Genomic DNA, 24,506 nt, shown 5'->3' on the forward strand with positions numbered 1-24,506 from the left:
TGTACTGCTAAATTCTAACTGCTTTCAATTCTATTTGTACTGGACAGGCAAAAGGACCATAAATACATCCAGTTATATATTTCAAAGCAATTTATTTTGCCTTTGTTTTGCCTTTGAAAAGAGAAAATGAAAATCAGTTATCCCAACTAGAATTGTTTTCATAGAATTTCATTTATTTGGAACATTCTTGTTGAATGTATTAAACATACGTAAATACGTCTCATTAAGAACTCCATTACTGAGTTAACTTTCATATTGCATTTATAAAATAAGTAATAACTATCATTATTATATAGACAATCTTTTTAACGGCATCATATAGAATGCACATCAGTTCAGCCTAGAACTTATTCCTTCAGAGTCAAGACTGACCGCATACCATCTTTAGTTTTCAACTCTTCCGGAATCAACACTGAATTCAGTTATTCATGCATAGACTGAGAATAGTAAAAAGTTTCTTTTTCTTAAAACTCTAATATTTTCATCCTTTTAAAATCCTTTAATATTTACTCACAGTGGTAATGGAGAAAAAGACCTAGACTCCAGATCCTCAGAAATGAGTAATTTCGCATTTCTTCTTATGTTTTCTCTTTTTTTTTTTTCAGCTATCTGCATTCATTCAGCATTCTATTTCTTCTTTTTAGTTGTAATTATTAACAAGTGAACTTTCTTGCTAATCTTTTCGGTGATATGGAGAGGTAATTGGGATTAATAAGGAATTTTCTATCTTAAACACAATAGACTTTCTGACATTTAACTGCCATGTTTGTGCAATTGTGTTGTTCCTACTATCAGTTTAGTAAAATGTCAAAGCTAAGTAGCAGTAGATTCTAATAGGAAGAGCATAATGAGAGAGTTAAATCTGCAAAAACTCTGTACCACTCTAACTGTAACTACTGGATATTACTCTAATCTTATAGCTATTAATGTTGTGCTCCTGCTATTTTTGAAATTACTTAACCTGCAGTGTTGAAAAAGTTTTGTAACATTATTTTTTTCTGCTTTAATTGGTATTTTTACAAAATTAGCTGCTGAAATGTGGCTGTGACACCATGAAAATGCATTTCAGTTTAACTTAGCAGGGTAGTGCTGTCTTGTTTATTCTCTAGACTAAGGGGATCCTGATAGTTCCATCTAATTTGTTGAGACATCTCAGTAACAGGCTACTGTATTGTCTCCAGGGAAGAGGATTTTATCCATTACAGAAACTTTTCATCATCATTGTCCCGTATGTCAACTTTTAGAGAAATAGCCACGTCTGTTGCTTGAAAGGGAATAAAGCATGAGTCTGAAGACCAACATACTCATGCATTGTTTCAATTAATCTTTCATGCTTCTTCCTTTTTTCCTTGGTATCTTCTATGATTCTTCTGAACTGTCAGAAGGAGTAATATTTGCTGATGCTAGTGAGGCTGTGAAATAACAGTATATGTCCCCTAAGCAGAATTCTGTCAGAACTGCCCCTTTACCCAACATCATGTTTTGGCTTCATTGATGAAGGTCAACCAGCTTTCTCTCACTACAGCTTCATAGCTCCTGAGCAGTAGAACAGCTCCAGCTAGTGATCCAGTGGATTTTGAGCCACTAAACTTTCAGTTTCTACTGTATAATAAAACATTTTTTGAAATAAGTTTAATTTTTTAATAGGATGGGAATGATATATCAACACTGATAATATTTGGAAAAGTGCTCTAAAAAAACCTATCAAATTGCAAGTTTCTTGAGAGAATTTGATGCAGCAACACATTTATTTTACGTTATTGCTCTTAAAATTATTTCTTAAAAGAAGAATCTAGGCTTCCATGAATAAATGTTAAAAGAATCATAATTATTTATTCATATGAGTATTATACCAGTATTGCCTAGAATGTGGTGCATATTCAGTTCATAAAAACGCAATTAAAGCCTAACAACAGTACATTGGCAACGGACTGGGAGTATCTCCTCATTGGCAAACATAGCTTGTTACTGTGCTACCCTACTGAAAATTCTATAACCCACAAACTCTTAAATTTCATGTCCTCAAATGCATGCACCGCCTTCAATAAGATTGAGGAAGGAAATGCTATAAAGTGCTCTAGGGAAGTCAGCAGGAAAATTACTGGTCATGTATTGAGTAATGAAAAGACCATAGAAGAAAAAAAAAAGCAAAGTTAATTGTGTTTGTTCATTCCATAATGAAAACTACAGGCATAGTCATCAATCAGTTGCACAGATAAAGAATACAGATTGCTGTACTGAGACATGTCAAGGGCCATGAACATTTGCTTCAGTGATAACACACAAGGGAATTAGTGTTATTAGACAATAACGTTTCAAAAACATTTTATTGAAGGTGATAAAGTAGTGGATGCAAGAGCGAAACATCTTCCAGGATAAAATGTGCCAAAGAGAGAAAATATCCTATTGAACGATTATTAACAGAGAATTAGGATAAAAATATAGAATTTGAAGGATTATATGCTTGTGTCTTAACTTTTTTTTTTCTCCCATTATCAAAAACAAAGTTCTAACTTTATTATTACTCAGATAAAGTCAAATAAACACAAAAATATAATAAAACTTGAGAGGGTAGTTCAGGTACCCTTCAACTCATGGTAGCTAATTCATTCAGCTGGTAGGAGTAGCTCCTGAAATAATGCTTTTAATACATTTTGTATTTTCATTATAACAATTTATATGTTATGGACGTGTGAAGAACAGAAAGAGAAGTTACCTCATCTTGTTCTTCTATATGTGACATACTAAATTGATTATAATTTTCTGTCCTTTACTATTAGCAATCAATATCTAATGCTGTTAGTTTTGGCCTTTTCTTGATGCTTAGCATCATGCTCCCAAAATGAATAAAAATGGGTGAAGAGGAACAAACTATGGCATGCAATTATGAAAGAGACAAAGTAGAGTTAAGATGGTTGTCTCTCATGTCTTAATATAGGTTCCCTTCCTATAGGCCAACCATTTGATAATTCTAGGACATAGATTTACCTTCCTTTTTAACACTGATAGGTGTTGAAGAAAAATATACAAAAAACTGTGGCATTCCTCTTAATCTCACTTCTGCTTATAGTAGAAGAAACATGAGAGCATTGGACAGTTCAGCCTTCCCTGTTTTCCTAAGAAAGGCTGAGGGAGATGGGCTTGTTAAGCCCAGAGAAGACTCTGGGGAGACCTCATTGCAGACTTCCAGTACTTAAAATACAATCAGGAGGGAGGGAGACCTTTTGCATGGTCAGATAGTGCTTGGATAAGAGGGAATGGTTTTCAACTAAAAGAGGTGAGATTTAGGTTAGATGTTAGGTGGAAATTCTTTACTCAGAAGGTGATGAGACACAGGATCAGGTTGCCCATAAAAGTTGCGGATGCCCCATGGAGGTGTTCAAGGCTAGATTGGATGGGATCCTGGACAGTCTGATCTAGAAGGCGGCAAACCTGCCTGTGGTGGAGAGGGTTGGAGCTTGATGATTTTTAAGGTCCTTTCCAACATTCTATGCTTCTGTTATTGTATGATTTTCAGGTCTCTTCCAACCTTGATAGTTCAATTATTCTATTATTCATGAACACTATAGTTTTAAAACACAAAGAGGAAGGCATAAATGCTGCTGCCTATATCACACTTTTAAAATTGGGTAAGATCAAATTTTTCCTTCTGAAAGAAATAAAAATATTTCAATTTATCTTCCATACAGATGTTGCACGCTGCCTCCAGACAGCAATGTGCCTTTGAGGTGAAGCGAAAGATGTATCTGCTCTGCTGACTCGCAGAGTGCAGCACATCCACGCTACTCTAGCAGTGGGAAACTTAATTCTCTATTAAGCTGCTACTGAAGCTTTGAATAAAAGCCTTAAAAAGCTCAAATGAAGGTATTAATTTTGAGGGAAACATGTAAATCTTGATGAAATCTTCCTTTCATTTTTAATCTTTCTGTGGTAAATCTTGTAATTAAGACGATTAAATGACTGAATGAAACCCAGTGTTTACATTATTTAGCATACTACAATGAAGAACCATAATCATGTTTATGGAAAAAAAGCAGCAGAAACCTTTTTAAATGGAGATATCAAACAAAGATTGCTATTTAAGCAGTTGGTAATTAATGAATCTCTCAGTTAGCAAGCTAACCGTTTAGGAAACCCATTCAGAACAAAAAGCCAGTGAAAGGTGGAGAAGAAGTAGATGCAGTGTTTGTGCTGAAAAAATAAAAATAAAAAAGAATGAAATGCTATGTTTATGAACGTAAAGGTTATCCATGATTAATGTATTTCTCAAGGGAAAACTTCAGGGTTTGCAACAAAATAAGAATTAACAGAAAAGCTTCTCATGTAGATAAATTAAAATGACATAGTATTCCTAGTGAAGTAAGAGGCAGAATTTTTTTTTTTTTTAAGTGATAGTATCGGAGAAGCAGGAGGCGAGAACCTGACGGTAGCTGTTTGTCATAAGGAGTTTGAACAAAACTTTTTTGTTGAATGTATTTTCCTTCAACATTGTGAAGAAGCAAATATCTCCTGTAGAACTCCCTCGCTTTTCTGATAAGACATTTCTCAACAAAGACAATGATAACTTAAGAAATACATCTATTAAAATCAATATATAATTCTCTTTAATTCTCTCATTTGAGCACACACTGCAAATATTCTGAACATATTCGTGGGTTTTTTTATTTTTTTGAATATTTTGTCTGTAAAATATTTTGAGAACAACATAATGAACCTACATGAATAATCTGTACATATCAGAAGCTTGGGTATGTTTGTTTATTGCATTACCTTTTAATAATATATCAAGGCACTAGTAAACAGAATTGAAGTCTGCATACAACTGAAGCCTGTGGATTTTTTTTTTAAATTAAATTCTTAAAACAAATTAGTGAAGTATTTTTTTCATTTACTGGTGTTTTGTTATACATTCAGATTTTTCTAGAAGAATTGTGTTCTGTAAAAAGAGCATGTGGGCACTATTCAATAAAAAATATTTTATCTCCTGTTTGAAAACAGGTTAATAAACCTATATCTCTTTTAATATAATCTTCTAGCATTAAGTCATATTTTTTTTACCTGCATTTACTGTAAGGGCTCAATCTGGAAATTCTTAGGCAACTTTATATGTATTGACTTAGAGATTGAAGAATGGGATTCTGTTGAAACATGGATTGATTATGAGGCTGTGGAGAATTATTAGATTTGATATGATATCATGAATTTATCTCCTGGGATAGTAAGTGAAAATTATTCCTAAAGATGCTGGTGAATGTGAATTAATCAATATAGTGGAGCTTGCACTGCTCATCGACAAAAAAATCTCTCTCAAAAGCCTACTCGTAACTCATAGTCTTGTAAATGTTAGACGTTCACATCTCACACATGCTTTAAACAGTTTTTAACATATCTTCTGGATTAATTTATTATTCATGATCTTAGGGGTCAAAATTTCTTAGGGCTGCTTAGAAGATAATTCGAAAATCAGACCCAGAAACTACAATCTAGAAACTGAATTCTTTAAAAAAAATAATAACTGTATTTTAAATGTTCCCGCACACAAATCCTTGGTATTTCTCTCCTCTGTATAAGGATTTGGAAGTTGGAGGGAAGAAGGGAAGTTTCATGTTTCCTGCTTAATTTCAGTACTGAGCTCACAAACTTCCCCTCTGAAGTTCTATTCTTGTCTAAAATTGTTTTTCATAAACGGATTCTTATCTGACAGTCGTATTTCCTTAATGTCTTGTACCCCATTATCAGAGTTTCACTGAATATTGAAACGTCATCAGGTATAAAATTTTTTGGAAGGATCATGGAGATAGTCCCTCCTCTTTCTCCGGTGCCTCCAGCCACTACTATTATTATTTTCTGTCCCATAGTAGTACCACAAAGAGTTACTACCACACAGTATTTTGCAAGAAGGGAGATAGAAAGAAATTGCTTCTGATTCTGCATTACATGACAAACAGGAAAAAAGAAGACCAGGTCCCCTTCCCATATACATGAGCATGTGCTTGATTTTGTGTATGAGTGCAATTTTTTAGTTTTCAGTGATTAATCTTCCATTCTATGAACTCATTCTATGGTGAAAAAACTATGCCAACAGAGGCTACGAATATTTTTCTGGAGGGAATTTTTTGCTGGCATAGTGTACCAATGTCAAAGCAACATAAACTAAAGCCTCTGAACATTGTATGTACAGGATTTTCCAAGCAGAGTTTTAATGGTGCACTGATGAAAATGAAATAGAACAGTTTTTCACAATCAAAATTCTGCCATTGCAGCAGAACATTGCATTGAAGTCTGGCTAAATTTAAGTTTAGCAGCACAATTTTAGGGAAAATTTACAAACACTTTGATGACATAATGTGTGTATTCTGTGGAATGACAGCTGTTAAAAAGTGTATGACTACTGCACCATTGTTGCCCATCTATCCTTACACAGTTTGTTTGAAGAAATGCAGTTCAGCTCTTGTGTTGGAACTTTTTTGCCTACAACTTCTTCCCTGTTTATTTATCTTAATCAGGCCTTCAAATCTTGCATCCAATTCTATCACATGTGGACCATAGAGTCAAATTCATAAATAGATTATGAAGGCAACTATAACAAGAAAATGTATTCAGAAGAGAGAAAAGTAGAGAGATGATTAGATAATTACAAGTGTTAATCACACTCATCATTATAATACAGTAATAAAAATAATCCTACAATAAATATAAACAGAATACATCTCTACAATTGAAATTCAGAGGAGGTATTCTTTTCTACACTTCTCTCTGCAATGCGACTTTTTCCAGAACTCAAATCAGAACTCAGGAAAAATCCATTCTGTACAGATCTCATTTCCCAAATGGGAAAACAGTGGGCTATACTGCACCTAGTTGCAAACAAGATATTCTGTCTAGTGCCAGGTACTATGCATTATGTAAACATGAAGACATACTTATCTATCCACAGCCTTTTCAAGAGTGCCAATCTGAAAACCAAATACACTATCTCTCTGGAATATCTGCACTTTCATTTGGAAATTCACAGGCATTTCATGGGATATATGATATCTCTGGTTTCTAATAATGATGCTATTGTACTGGAAACTAAGCTGTACAGCAAGTGGAAGTAATCAAAACCATGTTTTCACTTCTGAAAAGAGAAGCCAATATGTATTCAAGATCCATATCTCAACACTGACATTTGGAACAATTTCTGAAGGTTTCTAAACTCTGGGAGAAATATTATGTGACCTCAAGACAGCATATTCACCACTAGTAGTGTGGAGACAATTGCTACACTGAAATTTGTAGTGGGAATAAGGTATTCTCATAACAGAAATCCTGTTGCTTTTCAGTGGCATTTGCAGACTGAGCATTAATTACTCTTTTGGTACTCCAAAAAAGTCAGCAGAACGGTGTATATTTCGTCTTCAAGATCCATAGTCAGATACACATTATTTACAATGTCAAGCATCCTATAATGAGCGTACTGTAAAGGATCAGTATGCATACAAGCTGTAGCCTACTGTACCTGGTGAATGAAGTGGAGGGGAGCACATCAGAACCACTCCTTGACCTTCACGTACAGAGACAGCACTTCTTGTCCGACCACTAAAATTCCCCAGATCTGTTAAAAGAACACAGCAATTTTAGTTACAAACAAAAATTTTAATATGTGTGACTACTGTGACTTGTAATTTATTTCTTCTTCATCTAATGAATGATTCTGCAGTAATGTAATTATAATTATTTTATATTTAGAGAATACTGGAATGGTTAGTCCTGCATAGCTAGTTGTTTTGGCTGGCAGTATAGCTTGAAATGAAAAGTTTTCTTAGTTAAAAAATATCTGTTTTTCACCAGCATGCCATTTTGAGTCTATGACTTCATGTAGGTTTGTGTTAAGTTCTACATTATTCTAAAATAAAAAATATATATCAGCCAATTATTTTTTTAACAAAACAGTGCTTATCTTTCATTTTAATGCAAAATTTATGAAGACAATAATCTAATTAATCTAATTTAGATTATAGCTGAGCCCTTTTAAAAGCGGTGTGTATCCTCAAAGATTATTTTCAAGGTCAATTTTTCTGGTGAGAAGAATGTCACCAAATTTCCACAAAATGTTCTTTTTTTTTTTTTTTTTTACTTTAGCAATTGACAGAAAAATTCATACAAAAGCTGGAACACAACTCTTGTTTTCCTTCCTATTCACTTCAGTTATGGTTTTTCTTTTGCACAGGATAAACCATTCAGTCTCTGTGTCTCAGTTGCAGTTCACTGCAAACAGTGAAGGGGTTGGTTTTTGTGGCCCTGACAACAACTCACTGATGATTGCTATCAAAGTAAGATCAGATTAAAAATGATGAATTGACCTGTGTTTGTCATTTACTGCTTGGTAACCTCACGTGGAAGCTGTGGAAGGCTTTGTAGTTCATTATCAGCCACTTAAACCAGTTTATTCCTTTTTAAAGTAGAAATCAGACTAATGCAGAGCAATGTTCTCTGCCAGTCCAATTATTTGAGTTTAAACTATTTTATGTGCAAATTTATTGCAGAGTTTAAAAGGGACGTCATATGATAGGTATTAAAATGTTTAAAAGCACATGTTGAAGATATCTAAAATGAATATAAAGTAGGCAATTTTCTTTCTAATAAGGTAAAAATAGCTTTACGCAAAGTAAAATTCAGGCCAAGGACAAACATAATCGTTGTGTTATTGCTGCAGAAAGGGTAGCCTTCTTTTCTTCATATGTAAGAGGCAGAGCTAAGAAATTAAACTTGAGCTGGAATTGTAGCTTTTTTAAAAAGATAAGATTTACAGGAAAATAAATTCCATTAAAAACATGTTTTTTAAAATTCCATTACAGCCCAAATAAAAATTATTGCTTAACCATACACTATAAACAACAGGAAATATGCGTTTAGTAGCCCATAAGTACAGGCAACAGAAGAATGAAAAGTAGGTATTAAGAAGAAATGACATGCATGATTCTACAGTTAAATTTTAGGTTGAATGAAGTAAATTCAGTGATCATACAATCTTAAGATGCATAAAGAAATCACTGTATCATTTTGTACTGACATACACCTATTGTCTGGGAAAGCTAGTTTAAGGAGAAGCTTTGTTATTAGAATCGCTCATTACACCTAAGCAAGAGTAACTTTTGATACTGAAGATGTTACCTAGAAAAAGTGTTAAAGGAACTTAAGGCAAAAAGATGACTGTCATGACAGAAACATCATCTCGCCACACTTCATGAGAAAATCATGAATTTTGAACTTTGAAAAATCACATTATCATATGACATTTAAGTTACCAAATATGGGCAAGATTCAAGAACTTCAGGATATATATCATGATTATTATTACTGCTATTATTATTCATTACCAGAAAGCTTTTGACTCCTTCACAAATCATCAGTTTGATGATTTGAAAAAAAGCCTTTATTTTTCATCAAATAAGTTACTGTGCAGTTACATAGCAAGAGAAAAAAGAAAGATAGGGAATATGTATTCTAAACCTATGCACCACGTTCTGCCATCCTATATCTGCAGACTTAATGAGGAGTTTCAAGGAAATATTTTACATGAAATAAGAAGGTAATTAGACAGATGTTTTCAGGGAACAACAAAAGAAGAGGAGCAGTATAGGAGAAAGCTTAAAGACTCCTGTCTGAAAATATAATACATGAAAAAAGAGAAAAAGCAGGATACTGTATTTTTATATATATTAAATAAACTTATTTCAGAATCTGTGTAAAATATCATAAAGTTCTTTTTTTTTTCTTCCTCAGGACAGAGGTGATTAAAGAAACTTGGAACAATGGTGGTCCATAAGCATATTCTTGTAAGAAAATAATTTTCTCTCTAGCATGCTGCCAGCATAAATTACAATGTGTAGACTATTAATTAATTAGTCATGAACTACATTTTCACTAGAAAATGCAAAGGAATTGTTAAGCAAAGGTATATTCCTTTCCTTCTCCTTATTGACATTTTTATACTTGTAATTTTTATAAATTATAATCGTAGTAGTATCCAGTTACTTTACTTGTGTTTATTCATCTAGCAGCCTATGCCTAGTTGCTTTATTTTTTAATCAGGTAATATATTTCTACATTTTCTGCATTTCCTATCACAGAGAATATACAAATCCATAAAAGGGGCTTAAAACATGTTAACATAATACAATTGATTATATAAATAATTGACAATTCCTCATATTTTCTGCCCCCGTTCCTTTGAGGAGGGGCAGTGAGAGAGTGGTGTGGCAGTGCTTGGCTATGTATTGGTGTGAAAACACCACAGCAGCAACAATTTAATCCAAACAGTCAATCTACCTTAAGTAGCAAATGAACGAAAGATTTTCAAATACAGTAGCTAACAGTTAGTAACCAAAATAAACTGCATCAGTAAACGGTTCTATTTCTAGAGCTGCTGAGCAAATAGACTTGCGCTGGAGTAATACATGCAATGTACTTCATTGTAAACACTTTGTTTTACATGAGCTTATCTGCTTCCTGAGAAACACACATACACATTTCTATTTGATTTCTTTTTAATACACTTTCCTGGCACTAAGAGGGATACTAATCTGTCAAAATTCTGTACACACAGTATTTATAATTCTACTTTCTTACTTTTTCCTTTGTACTTACAAGTGCTTTTTCCTATTTCTCATTTTCTTTTAGTCTCTTTTTTTTTTTTTTTCCCAATTAAATTAATTCCAGACATTCAAGCATGAAAATACCATTTCATTTGCGGTAACTTTCTTTAACTAAATGCCAGTTAGAATTTTTCATGAAAGTTTCTTTTTTCACAGTGTCATATAGAACTGATTCTATTACAGTCTTCTTCTTGTAATCTTGAACAATCTTCTTCTAAGGCCAGTCAGCCTTACCTCCATCCCTGGAAAGGTGATGGAAGAATTTGTTCTGGATACAATCTCCAAGCAATTGGAAGAGAAGAAGATTTTCAGGAGTAGTCAACATGGATTCAGCAAGGGGAAATAATGCTTGACCAACCTGGTAGCCTTCTATGATGTCATTGCTGGCTGGGTAGTTAGGGGGAGAGCAGTGGATGTTGTGTACGTTGACTGCGGCAAGGTGCTTGACACCATCTCCCACACATCCTTGTTATGAAACTTAGAAAATGTGGGATAGATGAGTGGACAGTGAGGTGGACTGAGAACTGGCTGAGTGGCAAAGCTCAGAAGATTGTGAACAGCAGCAGAGTCTGGTTGGAGGCCTGTAATTAGCGTTGTTCCCAAGGCGTTGGTGCTGGATCTGATCTTGTTCAACATCTTCATCAGTGAGATGGATGAAGAGAGAGAGTCTGCTCCCAGCAAGTCTGCTGATGACACAAAGCTGGGAGGAGTGGCTGACACACCAGCAGGCTCTGCTACCATTCAACAAGACCTGGACAGACTAGACAGGTGGGCAGGGAGGAACCTGATGAGGTTCAGCAAGAGCAAGTGTAGAGCCTTGCACCTGGGGAGGAATAACCTCATGCATCGGTACAGTTTGGGAGATTACCTGCTGGAGAGGAGCTCTGTTGAGAATGACCTGGGTGTCCTGGTGGACTACAGGCTGTCCATGAGCAGCTGTGTGCCCTTGTGGCCAAGAAGGCCAATGGTATCCTGGAGTGCATTACAGGGAGCGTGGCAGCAGATCAAGGGAGGTGATTCTCCCCCTCTAGTCTGATCTGGTGAGGCCAAATTTAGACTACTGTGTCCAGTTCTGGGCTCTGCAGTTAAAAAAGACAGGGTTCCCTTAGAAGGAGTGCAGTGGAGGGCCACAAAGATGATAAAGGCATGACTAGATGACTAGAGCATTTCCTGTATGAGTGAAGGCTAGGTAACCTGGGTGTGTTCAGCCTGGGGAAAAGAAGACTGAGAGGGGATCTGAGAAATGTTTAGAAATATCTAAGGGGAAGTGGAAGGCAAATAGATGAGGTCAGGCTCTTCTCAGTGGTGCATAGCGATAGGAAAAGGAATAATGGCAGAACAACTTCTTTACAGCGAGGAACTCTGGAACAGGTTGCCCAGAAAGGCTGTGGAGTCTCCTTCTCTGGAGATATTCAAGACCCATATGGATACCTGTGCTACCTGTTGTGGGGTACCTGCTTTAGCAGGGAGGTTGGACTCAATGACATCTTGAGGTACCTTCCAACTCCTATGACTCTGTGACTCTGTGATTCTGTGATTCTATGATTCTGTGAGAAGAGGCTAATACATATGATTATTAGTAATGGAGAGGGAAAAACACCTTTGTGACCACTGCATATGAGCATTCTGTGTGGCACTGAGCTAAATTTTGTTACAGTGTAGAACATTGCTTACATACATGAGGGCTGCTCCAAAAGTAATGACTCCTATTATGTTGGACCACAATGTCAGAGGTGGATGTTGGTAGTATGGCAGTAGAGGCGAACATTCCTGCCGATACTTTGTTACATGTTGTTGCCATGCAACAGATGGCAGCAGAATTGCAGTCTGACAAAATGGCATCTGGCATGGAAGTATATAGCAAGCAAAGTTGTGGAATTTAATTCCTCCACGTGGAAAAAAAATTCTCCCACTGAAATTCATTGTTATTTGCTGAATGTTTCTGTAGAACACACAGTGAATGTGAACACAGTGAAGTGGTAGGTGTTACTCTTCAGCAGTGTCAAAGGAGGCATAAAAGACAAGCTATACTCTGGATGGCAAAGTACAGCTGTCATACCACAAAATGAAGAGTTTCTTGATCAATTCAATCATGTAAATCAGCAGATTATGATCTGGGAACTGGGTACAGAACTGAATATTGGCTTCAGTGCACTGGAAATGTTCATAGAAACATTGGAATATAGAAAAGTTTGTACCAGATGGGTACACGAATGTTCACACAGAAACAGAAAGAATACAATATGCAAGTTTGTCAGGGCTTATTGAACCAGTACAAAGCTGAAGGTGACAGTTTAGTGGATCACATCATTATTGGTGACGAGATGCGGCATCACCATCACAAGTTGCGATCAAAATAGTTGTCCATGGAGTGGCAACATGTGAATTCCCCATGGAAGAAAAAGTTCAAGATGCAGCCTTCAGCAAGTAAAGTGATGTGTACTGTCTTTTGGCATAGGAAAGGGCTGGTCTTTGTGAATTTCCTGGAACCATAACAAGCCATTAACTATGACGGCTACATTGTGATGCTGACTAAACTGAAGGCCCAAACTTCCAGAGTCAGGCCAGAGAAGAAAACAACCTTTCTTTTGCAACACGAGAATGCCAGGCCTCGTACCAATTTGAAGACTGTGGAGCACATTGCCAATCTTGGCTGGTCTGTCCTACCACACTCACTGTACAGTCCAGAACTGGCACCTTCTGATTTCCATCTGTTCAGGTTGATGAAAGATGGACTGTGTTGGCAACATTTTCCTAGCAGTGATGCCATCACAGCAGCTGTGAAACAGTGGGTCACCTCCGCTGGTGCAGAATCTTTATGAGCATAGCATGCAGGCTCTTGTTCATCGCTGGCAAAAAATCATAGCTAATGGTGGTGATTATATTGAAAAATAGTGTTTTGTAGCTGAGAATTTGCTCTATAAAATAGTGTTATTGTGTGCTTTTGCTGTAATTTCCATGGAAATAAATAGGAAGCATTATTTTCAGAGCAACCTATGTATTTGTACTTAATGTTGTTATTAAGATAACATTATGTTTTCACTTTTATTTGTTTTAGGGCAATGGTGTAAACCGTTAGCATCAAAGTTCCATTCTCCTATATCTTTAAGTTACAAATTTTAAAGAAATGTATAAAACGGCTAAAATATAAAATTATTCTCATCCTGGAAAGCATGAAAGATTTTCCAAGTTCTGAATGTGTGGTACTGATATCATCTCAATTTAAATCTATACAACTTCCACAACTTCTACATTTGAGTTTATCTTGCTTCTTTTATACTACACTGACAAAATATCACTGCATTTCCACAACTTGTTTCATTTGACCTAGTTTAGGTCTCTAATTTAAGAAGAGATTAAACCTAACCAAGAAATGATTATTTCTTTTTACTGACTACAAAAGGGACTTAGATCTACAAATTCAGGCAATGATTTATTTTAACTTCACGGATATTTTTATTTAGTGGCATGAATCCAAGGTTCTCTATAAGGAAAGACTGCAGGAAAAGTACGCCACACCAAAGTTCCAGTTTTAAAGAACAATATTAGATGTTTGATAATGTTTTGGCTCTTATTAGGTTTTTTTTTTTTTTTTTTTTTTCTGTTTAAGTAATATTTTGTGGAAATTGAGGTTTTGATTTAGAATTGCATGTTCTGTGTGATTGAATTAGGACAAATATCTGAGAACTGAAGTTCATATCTAACGTGAATGGCATGACTGTCATGACTGTCTAGATTCATGTAACAGCAGGATGCTGGCAGATGCTATGTCTATGAGGTATGACATATCAAATTCTGATTCCAGTCATTTCACAGTGCTGACTTTTCACCAGATGAATGTGTATAAATGCCTCAGTACTTCAATTCTTGTGTGTCATAAAGAAAAGAAAGTAATATTTTCCAGGAAATTATTTATCTGCTCTTCTCTACAACATGTCGTGCCCTATATGACCAACAAGTCAATTATAAAAGACAACTAATTGTCTGGACACATTTAAGAAGTAAATCTTTAAGACCCTGGAGCTAGCTGAATATCTCAACTGGAAATGAAGGCCTTAGAATCACAAAGGGTTTCCTAGGTAGCAGCTGGTTGTTACAAATAATTTTAGCTAAGATTTTTAATATGACAGTTTGTATTGGAGCATGTTATTCTGCTTAATATCAAGGTGAGCTGAGTTATTGCAAGTCTGAGCTTAGGATATGAACATGTAATTGAACAAGTAAGAATCACAGAAGATAAATAAACTGTCACCAGTCAGCTGAGCTACTATAAATACTGTCTACATACTTAAACCTGTTCAATCCGTAAACTAGAACACATCAATTAAAATCATAGAATCATAGAATCATAGAATGGCCTGGGTTGAAAAGGACCTCAAAGATCATCAAGTTTCAACCCCTCTGCTGAGTGCAGGGTCGCCAACCACTAGACCAGGCTGCCCAGAGCTATGTCCAGCCTGGCCTTGAATGCCTCCAGGGATGGGGCATCCTCAACCTCCTTGGGCAACCTGTTCCAGTGCATCACCACCCTCTGCGTGAAAAACATCTAGCCTACATCTGCCCTGTCTCAGTTTAAAACCATTCCCCCTTGTCCTATTGCTATCCACCCTCGTGAACAATCGTTCCCCCTCCTGTTTATATGCTCCCTTCAAGTATTGGAAGGCCACAATGAGGTCTCCCTGGAGCCTTCTCTTCTCCAAGCTAAATAAGCCCAGTTGCCTCAACCTTTCTTCATAGGAGAGGTGCTCCAGCCCTCTGATCGTCTTGGTGGCCCTCCTCTGAACTCGTTTCAAGAGCCCTGCGTCTTTCTTGTACTGGGGGCCCCAGGTCTGACACAGTACTCCAGATAGGGCCTCACAAGAGCCGAGTAGAGGGGGACAGTCACCTCCCTCTCCCTGCTGGCCACTCCTCTTTTAATGCAGCATGGAACACAGTTGGCCTTCTGGGCTGCCAGTGCACACTGCTGGCTCATGTCCAGCTTCTCGTCCACCAGGACCCCCAAGTCCCTCTTCGCAAGGCTGCTCTCGAGGAGTTCTTCCCCCAGTTTGTATAAATACCTGGGATTGCCCCAGCCCAAGTGCAGCACCTTGCATTTGGCCTTGCTGAACCTCATTATGTTCCCATGGGCCCACTTCTCCAGCCTGTCCAGATCCCTCTGGATGGCTTCCCTTCCTTCCAGTCTATCGACTGCACCTCTCAGCTTGGTGTCATCTGCAAACTTGCTGAGGGTACACTCGATTCCATCGTCTATGTCATTGATAAAGTTGTTGAAGAGCACCGGTCCCAAGACTGAGCCTTGGGGGACACCACTCGTGACCAGCCTCCACCCTGACCTAGAACCATTAATCACAACCCTTTGGCAGTGACCAGCCAACCAGTTCTTAATCCACCGAACAGTCCATCCTTCAAATCCATATCTCTCCAATTTGGAGAGAAGGATGTGGTGAGGGACCCTGTCACAGCCTTTGGAGAAGTCCAGGTAGATGACATCCATTGCCCTTCTCCCATCCACCAATGCCGTCACTCCAATCCTTTAAGAAGATGTTTTGATAATTTATTTAATGATTTAATGTGTGGCCAATGAATAACAAACTATTTTTTCATTTGTCATTTCAAAGAAGTTAAATATTTGTAAAACATTTCACAATTTCGTGAGTCGTTACCTCTCCATATATCCATCTTATTACTCTAATATTTTTTAAACCATTTACTTTCAAATTCAGGTTCTCCTCTGTTCTTGTCTCCTCTCCACTTCCTGTTTCTCAAGACTTACTCATTTTCTGAAAGTAATTTCCTACCTGAGATATCTATATAAGAAACTGAATAAAGACACAGATGAGTAAGTAGAACAATGTAGACAGCTAGTTAACAATGTTACACACAGGTGATCACAGTCTTGGAAATGCACATCAGACAGCAATCCTTCAGTATTTCATTTGACAATTTAAACTCCTTTATCATTTATCACAATTATATGATATTTTCAGCTGATCAATAGAAATATAAGTAAATAATGTCTCATGAATGAATTAGATGTTCCACGATATGGATTGATTTCTTTAACAATAATTCTCTTTTTTATTGACCTTTCTAGAGAAAAACAAATTACCACAAAGTGTGACCCTGACAACACAGACTCCTGATATTGAAACTAAGTACAACCAAATCTAGGAAAACTGTTAATTTGGAAGTTACTAGTAATTTGGTAGTATTAGTACTACATCAAAGGAGAATCAAAGGTCAGCTTTTCTTTTCATATGGGCTTCTGTCCACAAAGCATATAAGAGAGAATCAAATATTTATTGATGTTCCTTCACATCTAGGAATGGTCTCCTTGAACTCAGTGGGCTTACTCAAGTGATTTAAATGGATGCATAAATCTTTGTATATTTTGGAACAAGATTTTTCAATATATATTTTATTAATGAATTGTTTATACAAAATGACAACAAACTAAGAGGTACCCTTAAAAAAGATAAAGCAGAAATAATATTGAAATGGGAAATAATATGAAAATGATTCAAGATTAATGAATTAATGACTGAAGAAATCTCATTGGAACGACTGATGTTTAAGGAGATGGTACTGAAACATTTGAGGAAAAGTGCATCCATGTTGTCAATGTATTTTAATATAAGCTATTTTGCTTACTTCATTATAAACCACCTTATGTGTTTCACACTTCAAAGAGATGAAATGAAATTTTTAGCAGTGTAATTGCAAATTATTGACAAGAACAACTACAGTGGAGGCATACTTTCATTTTATCTGACTCAATTACAACTATATATTACGTTTCCTGTTAACAATACAAGGATGGACTGTAGGATAACATTAACTGTGACTAAACTCATTCTAAGTAAAAACATCATGTTAGAATACTTATGTTTACTGATTCAGACAAAGGTATGTCATGAACGGCTATGATCTGCAACACGTGAATCAAATGAAAGCAAAATTAAAATGAATAACATTGTGACAAAATAATGGTAGCTAGTCAGTGAGGAGCTTATAGTATGACTCTACTTCGATGTAACAAAAGAAGCTAATGCTGAGAATCCATTTATCTTGTATTGATTTTTACACAAATGATTTTAAATGTAAGAGAACAACATTTAATTTTTTTTTTAGAGTAAAGATGAGTTCTCTCCTTATAACATGTCATCATAAAAGCCAGATTTGTGTGCCGAATTTTATTCTTAGTGTGGGATTTAGTTTTCTGATAACTATATCAGTTAGTCATAAAGACAATGCAAAGAAATAGACACTTCAAAAGCCTGATTCATTTGACCTATGTCAGCTTGACACAAATGAATTGCATGCTAGAAGTTCAATAGATTAAGTGGAGAATCTAAACAATTAAATCAGATTCAACTATTTATAAGTATAGATATCTGACAGTAAAGGAAAATGAATAAAGAGCCTTTAGTGTCATTTTACTATTTCCTTGATCTCCAGATTGCTTTCCGAATGTCTCAATATCTACCGTGATCTGACATAACTAAGTAGAGGTTGGCAAAGGATTCCTCTGATCAAATAAATGTAATAAAAAGGAATAAAAAGTTAATTTAAAATCCTTCAACTCTGTTGGACATTCATTAGTAAAAGATGAAGCAACAGTTTTTAACTCATCACTACAGCACTGACCTTATTTTTTAAATGGTACATAGGAAATTTGGATATAATATTTTTCCAAATATATTCAAAATAAAGGCAAAATTCAATCTTTAAACCTTCATAGACTTTCTTACTGAAAATTGTGGAACTAATGCATTGTAAGATACTGTTCCCAAAAAGTAGATAGCTTTAGATTTAAAGCAACCTGGATCACAGAATCACAGAATAGTTAAGGTTGGAAGGAACCTCTAGAAGCCATATGGTCCAACTCGTGCTCAAGCAGGGACACCCAGAGGAGGGTGTTTGGTATCATGCCCAGGTGGCTTTTGAAGATCTCCAAGGAGGAGACTCCAAAGCATTTCTGGGCATCCTGTGCCGGTACTCTGTCATCCACTCAGCACATAATTGATTCATGATGTTCAGAGGGAACCTGTGTTTATAATCTGACCAAAAAAAATAGCAGTTGCTAATATATATACCTATCATAAATCAGCAACGTGACGTCTATTGAATGTGTAAGGATTTCATTTGTGTTTCATTATTTCACTTAATCCAACAGTCTTATTATTTAATTCATGAAGATTCCATTGCAGTATTTTTTATATTCCTGATGTCAGATAGCATTAAATCTTTATTACTTTGAATATACTCTATTAATGGTCAGTTAGAAAGGACTGTTTTCATCCCATCTGCACTTGTCCTCATTTAAAATACATAATAGATGAATGGGTCTACTCAATAAGATAAAGAAAATCAAAACTCTTCAATAAGTACTCACATATTTGGCAAGCAAAGCAGTAAACAGTGATTTCTGAGCAACATTCCTCAAATCCTCAGTGGGTAATGAAGAGTATGAATATAATGAATTCTGTAGCTAGTAAACAGAACTCTAATGCTTTTACAGTCATTTCAATTAAATATTTTATGTTGAAAATATATGGTGACCTATAAGAAGCTCTGAGGAATGGCATAAATAAATGTTTCAAAGTTTAGAAAAAAACAATTATGGCAAAAAAAAAACCTGCAAAAAAACAAATTTTGTAAGCAAAGACAATGACTGGTCAGTCTTGTTAGATGTTACAGACACTGACTTTAAGCAGAGATGACAGACACTGATGGCACAGTGCCTGTAGTGAAAGCACGTTCAATACATCAGCTATGAATGAGGTATAAATTCTGTTTGCCTCTAGCAGACTGCTCAGTAACTGAAGAGTAAAATAGTAGTTGTCCTGCCTTTTTGTTATATAATGTGAAATGTAATGCCCAGAATAATCAATTTTATGTAATCTGTGGGAAATAATAAAGTGGGAAATAAATAAAAGATTTTAAAAGATTTTGATTAAAGGCGGTTGTCTGTTACTCATCTAGTCTCATCCTAAGCATTCACCTTAATGTATCTCAGGTATGAAAAATCTCAGAGGAGGTTCACAGATCTTACTGTGTCCTCTTTTTCATCTTCTGTGTAAATAAGAAAAAGCAAGAAAGTTCTGTGTTTCTATATATACAAAGGTATATGTTTGAGAACAAATTCCAAGCTTGCTATTCACTGACAGTCTACAGTAGTCAATTATGTCGATGAGAAAATGCATACAGCGTTATGAGAAGAGCACTGATATGCTATGTAGTGCTTAGCTGCTTGGCACATCATCTTTATTTGGTGATAGCATGCCACTCAGCACAGATCCAAACAGCCTTTCAGCAGTTGTCATTCAGATTCTGAAACTGGGTTCTTTCTCATTTGATATCACAGAATCACAGAATGGTTGAAGTTGGGAGGCACTTCTGGAGACTGATTATATTCTTCTCCCTCATGTGCATGAAAATTGTTTCCAATATAAACTGTTGCATTATTCTCCTAGGGATCAAGGTGAGGCTGACAGGCCTGTAGTCATCCAGGTCCTCCTTCTCACATTTTTTGAAGATGAGAGTGACATTTGCTTTCCTCCCGTTTTGGGGCACTTCTCCCACTTCCCATAATTGAGCAAAAATTATCAAGAGTGGCCTTGCAATCACATCTGCCAGCTCCATCAGTACTCATGGATGCATCCCAGCAGGGACCATGTACTTGCAAATTTCCAGTTTGTTAAGCATTTCCTGACCTAATCCTTTTTCATCAAGGGTACACCTCACTTTCTCTAGCCATTCACCTGGCCTCTGGGACTAGGGATTTCTGAAGGTCAATCTTGCTAGTAAAGATGGAAGCAAAGAAGACATTCACTACCTCAGCTTTTTCAGTGTACCATGAAACCGGACTCCTTTTTCATTGAGAAGATGGCCCACATTTTCTCTACTCTTCCCTTTGTTACCGAGGTACTGGCAGAAACACTTCTTGTTTCCCTTGATATTCTTGCCCATATTCAATTGTGTTTGGGCTTTAGCTTTCCTAACTTGGTCCCTGGCTGCTCAAACAATGTCTCTATATTCCTTCCCGGTGTTCTGTCTTTGCTTCCACACTCTGTAGGCATCTTTTTTTGGGGGGGGAGGGGGGGAGGGGGGGGAGAGGCAGGATCTCCTTGTCCACCTATGTAGGCCTCCTGAAATTTTTGTCTAACTTTCTTTTTGTTGAGATGCATCACTCCTGAGGAATGTTATGAGTAAAACAGAAGTGGACTAAAATCTCTCATTTTCTTCATACTCTTACAGTAGAGAAACTTGCCCTCTTCAATGAATTAAGGGATACTCATTCTTAACATTTGAAAAATAGAAAGAGTATCAAAAGGGAGATATTAGCAATTGTATTACAATTCTTAATGTAAATCACTTTTGAAAGAACAAATCCAATTGACCATTACTGTTTATTAAGCATCCTCAGACCTCGTCTGTGACCTTAACCTGTTCTTTTATACATCAAGAATGGTCTGTGCAAGAGCAGATGGCCTTGAACCTTGTGATCCAAATGCAGTGATGGCCCAATGCTGAGCAGGAGAGAATGTGCTGTTTCTAGATAACAGACATCAATATTTACAGGGGAAGATCAGGAGGAGTCTGACTGCTTTTCTTTTAAACCTAGATGTGAGACTGAATGTCCTTCAGTATCTCTACTGGTAAGCAGAGCATTTGCATGAAATCCACTGAAAGAGTGGCGGAGCTGCTTTCATCATTTGCCCCCTACAAGTAATTGTCTAGCTGATGGAGCCGGGGCTTCCATTGCAGTTTTCCCTTTGAATGCTGCTATGCCACGTAATCAAATGACACAAGTCCAGGTTTCTAGCTCTTTGTTTTCTCTTGTCTCATGTTAGCTTATAATGTTGCCTTTCATTTTTCCGTGGCACATGTAAAAATGCTATTTTAAAACTCAAGTTGATATTTCTTGAGGATACATTATATTTTCTATCCATTAACTGTACATTCAGCCAAATTCTGTGAAGCTGAATAGACAACTTGTCATTTAGATACTGTCATGCCAACAAGATCACATTACTGGAAGAAAAATCCCTTACTGTTCTCATGATTTATTTTGATATTTTTCCCCTAAACAAATACTATTTGCTGTAATTCCCAAACTGTCAGTAAAAACCCCTTAGTAATAACTTAGAATCATAGAATCATAGAATTAGCTTTCCAACGAAAAGACCTACAAGATCATCCAGTCCAACCATCCACCTACCACCAACAACCCCACTAAACTATGTCTCCCAACGCTATATCTAAACATTTCTTGAACACCTCCAGGGACGGTGACTCAACCACCTCCCTGGGCAGCCCGTTCCAGTGCATGACCACTCTTTCAGAAAAGTAGTATTTCCTAATGTCCAGCCTAAATCTCCCCTGGTGCAACTTGAAGCCATTCCCCCTCGTCCTGTCACTAGTTACAAGAGAGAAGAGGCCGACCCCCAGCTCACTACAACCTCCCTTCAGGTAGTTATAGAGAGTGATGAGGTCTCCCCTGAGCCTCCTCTTCTCCAGACTGAACAATCCCAGCTCCCTCAGTCGCTCCTCATAAGGCCTGTGCTCCAGACCTCTCACCAGTTTTGTCGCCCTCCTGTGAACACGCTCCAGGGCCTCAATGTCTTTTTTGCAGTGAGGGGCCCAAAACTGGACACAGTACTCGAGGTGGGGCCTCACTAGGGCTGAGTACAGATGGAGAATGACTTCCCTACTCCTACTGGCAACACTATTTCTGATACAAGCCAGGATGCCATTGGGCTTCTTGGCCACCTGGGCACACTGCTGGCTCATGCTCAGCCGAGCGTCGACTAATACCCCTAGGTCCGTTTCCTCCACACAACTTTCCAGCCACTCTGCCCCAAGCCTGTAGCGTTGCCTGGGGTTGTTGTGGCCAAAGTGCAGGACCCGGCACTTGGTCTTGTTGAACCTCATCCCATTGGCTTCAGCCCAGAGATCCAGCCTGTCCAGATCTCTCTGTAGGGCCTCTCTACCCCCAGGCAGATCGACACTTCCTGCCAGCTTGGTGTCATCTGCAAACTTACTGAGGGTGCTCTCAATGCCCTCATCCAGGTCATCAGTAAAGATATTGAAGAGGACAGGCCCCAGCACTGACCCCTGGGGAACACCACTCATGACCGGTCGCCAGCTGGATTTAACTCCATTCACCACCACTCTCTGGGCCCGGCCCTCTAGCCAGCTCCTTACCCAGCAAAGGGTGTACCTGTCCAAGCCACAGGCTGCCAGTTTCTCCAGGAGAATACCGTGGGAGACAGTGTTGAAGGCTTTGCTGAAGTCTAGGTAGACCACATCAACAGCCTTTCCCTCATCCACCAGACGCGTCACTCGATCATAGAAGGAGATCAGGTTGGTCAAGCAGGACCTGCCCTTCACAAACCCATGCTGGCTAGGCCTGATCCCCCGGTTGTCCTGCAAACTTCAAAAATCTAAAGCTAGATGTTTAATATTCTATTTTACATACTTTCTACACTGAAAGTCACAAGTCATCCTTAAATGATTATGTTTAAATAATTTTACATATTTAAATTAAGATGAAGAAATAAAACTTTTTATTTGAGTTTCTCTGTGTAATTCAGTTTGGTGTCAAAATGCTTTCTGTCAGCCCTATCTCTCAGAATATGGAAATACTTGTCCTTGTCATTTGAGCAAACTTAAAATGTTGAGATCAGCAGCCCTACTCTGCAGTAAATAGACTTTTAGAGCTTAGTGCAAGACTAAAGTCAGTTATTTAATAGATGGAGTGATATACAGAAGAAGAAAATCAGATAGATCACAAGATTACAGGATCACAGCATAATGAAGGGTAGAGGAGACCTCAGGAGATTGCTGGTTCAATCTTGCATTTGAATCTTTTGTTTGTTCAGCTACAGCATTAGATCAGGTTACTTGAAGCTTTATCCAGCTGGGTCATGAAAATGTCCAAGAAGCTATATTGCACAGCCTCTCTTGGAAAATGTGTCAATGCATGGCTGTCCTTACAGGGAAAATGTTTATCCTTTTAACTCTTGCTTCAATTTACACTCATTCTCTTTTCCTCCTGCCAGTCACCACTTTGAAGAGCCTGGATCCACCTGCATGACAACCTCCCTGCAGGCACTGGGGGCTGTTTTTACGTCCTTTGAAGCCACCTCTGTTCCACACTGAACACGCTCAGCTCTACCAACCTCTTCTCACATGGCAAGTGTCCAGCCTCCGTTATTTTGGTGGATATCCTCTGAACACCTTCCAATTTATCAATGAATTTTTTTCTTGCTGATGGACCCCAACTTGGTTGTACAATCAATTCTAATGATTGTAATACCTGTCTAATGATTGCTGAATATACAGGAATACTCAGTTTCCTGGATGTCTTGGCTTTTCCCCTGTTCCTGAGGGCCAGGGTGTTGGTGGCCTTTTTGCTGTCAGTGTCCCTGAACCCATTGCTTGGTTTTTCTGCCCAGCAGGACCTCCAAAACACTTCCATATGTTTTTTGCCAGAGGTTATTCCTCCCCAGGAATGAAGGTAGAAACTTTTGCATTTGATCTTATGAATTTCACCAGGTTCTTGTGAACTCCAGCTTCACCTGTATGGCAGCAGTGTCCTTGAGCACATCAACTGGTTGTCTCTGGTGTCATCTGGAAATTTCATGAGAGTGCACTTGTATCACTTTCTCCTTTATGTAGATAGATATGCTAAATAGGCTGTGTTAAACAGAGTTATATATGCCATGAAGAATGTCTCTAAAAATCTCTGACAGTCTCTAACTGACAATTGTACACTGAATTATCTGGGAAAATACTCATGGAAAAATGTATCTCATCAGTACCAATTGTTATATATTATCTACTAAGTGTCTGAGTTCT

At 37.3% G+C, this 24,506-nt stretch overlaps 1 protein-coding gene across 6 annotated transcripts in view; it reads right to left on the minus strand.

The window, feature by feature from the left end:
* CNTN5 (contactin 5) overlaps positions 1-24,506 on the minus strand; it is a 636,498-nt gene that overhangs the window by 170,776 nt on the left and 441,216 nt on the right. For 5 of the 6 annotated variants that reach the window (XM_021381356.1, XM_021381346.1, XM_021381363.1 and 2 more), the window contains one exon: positions 7,502-7,597. In XM_021381356.1, the coding sequence (XP_021237031.1) occupies positions 7,502-7,597 (96 nt within the window). Of the gene's footprint in view, positions 1-7,501; positions 7,598-10,874; positions 10,967-24,506 lie in introns of those variants that run through there. The other variant, XM_021381375.1, reaches the window with a different exon arrangement.

Source organism: Numida meleagris, chromosome 1, assembly GCF_002078875.1.
Source record: "Numida meleagris isolate 19003 breed g44 Domestic line chromosome 1, NumMel1.0, whole genome shotgun sequence".
NCBI lineage: Eukaryota > Metazoa > Chordata > Aves > Galliformes > Numididae > Numida > Numida meleagris.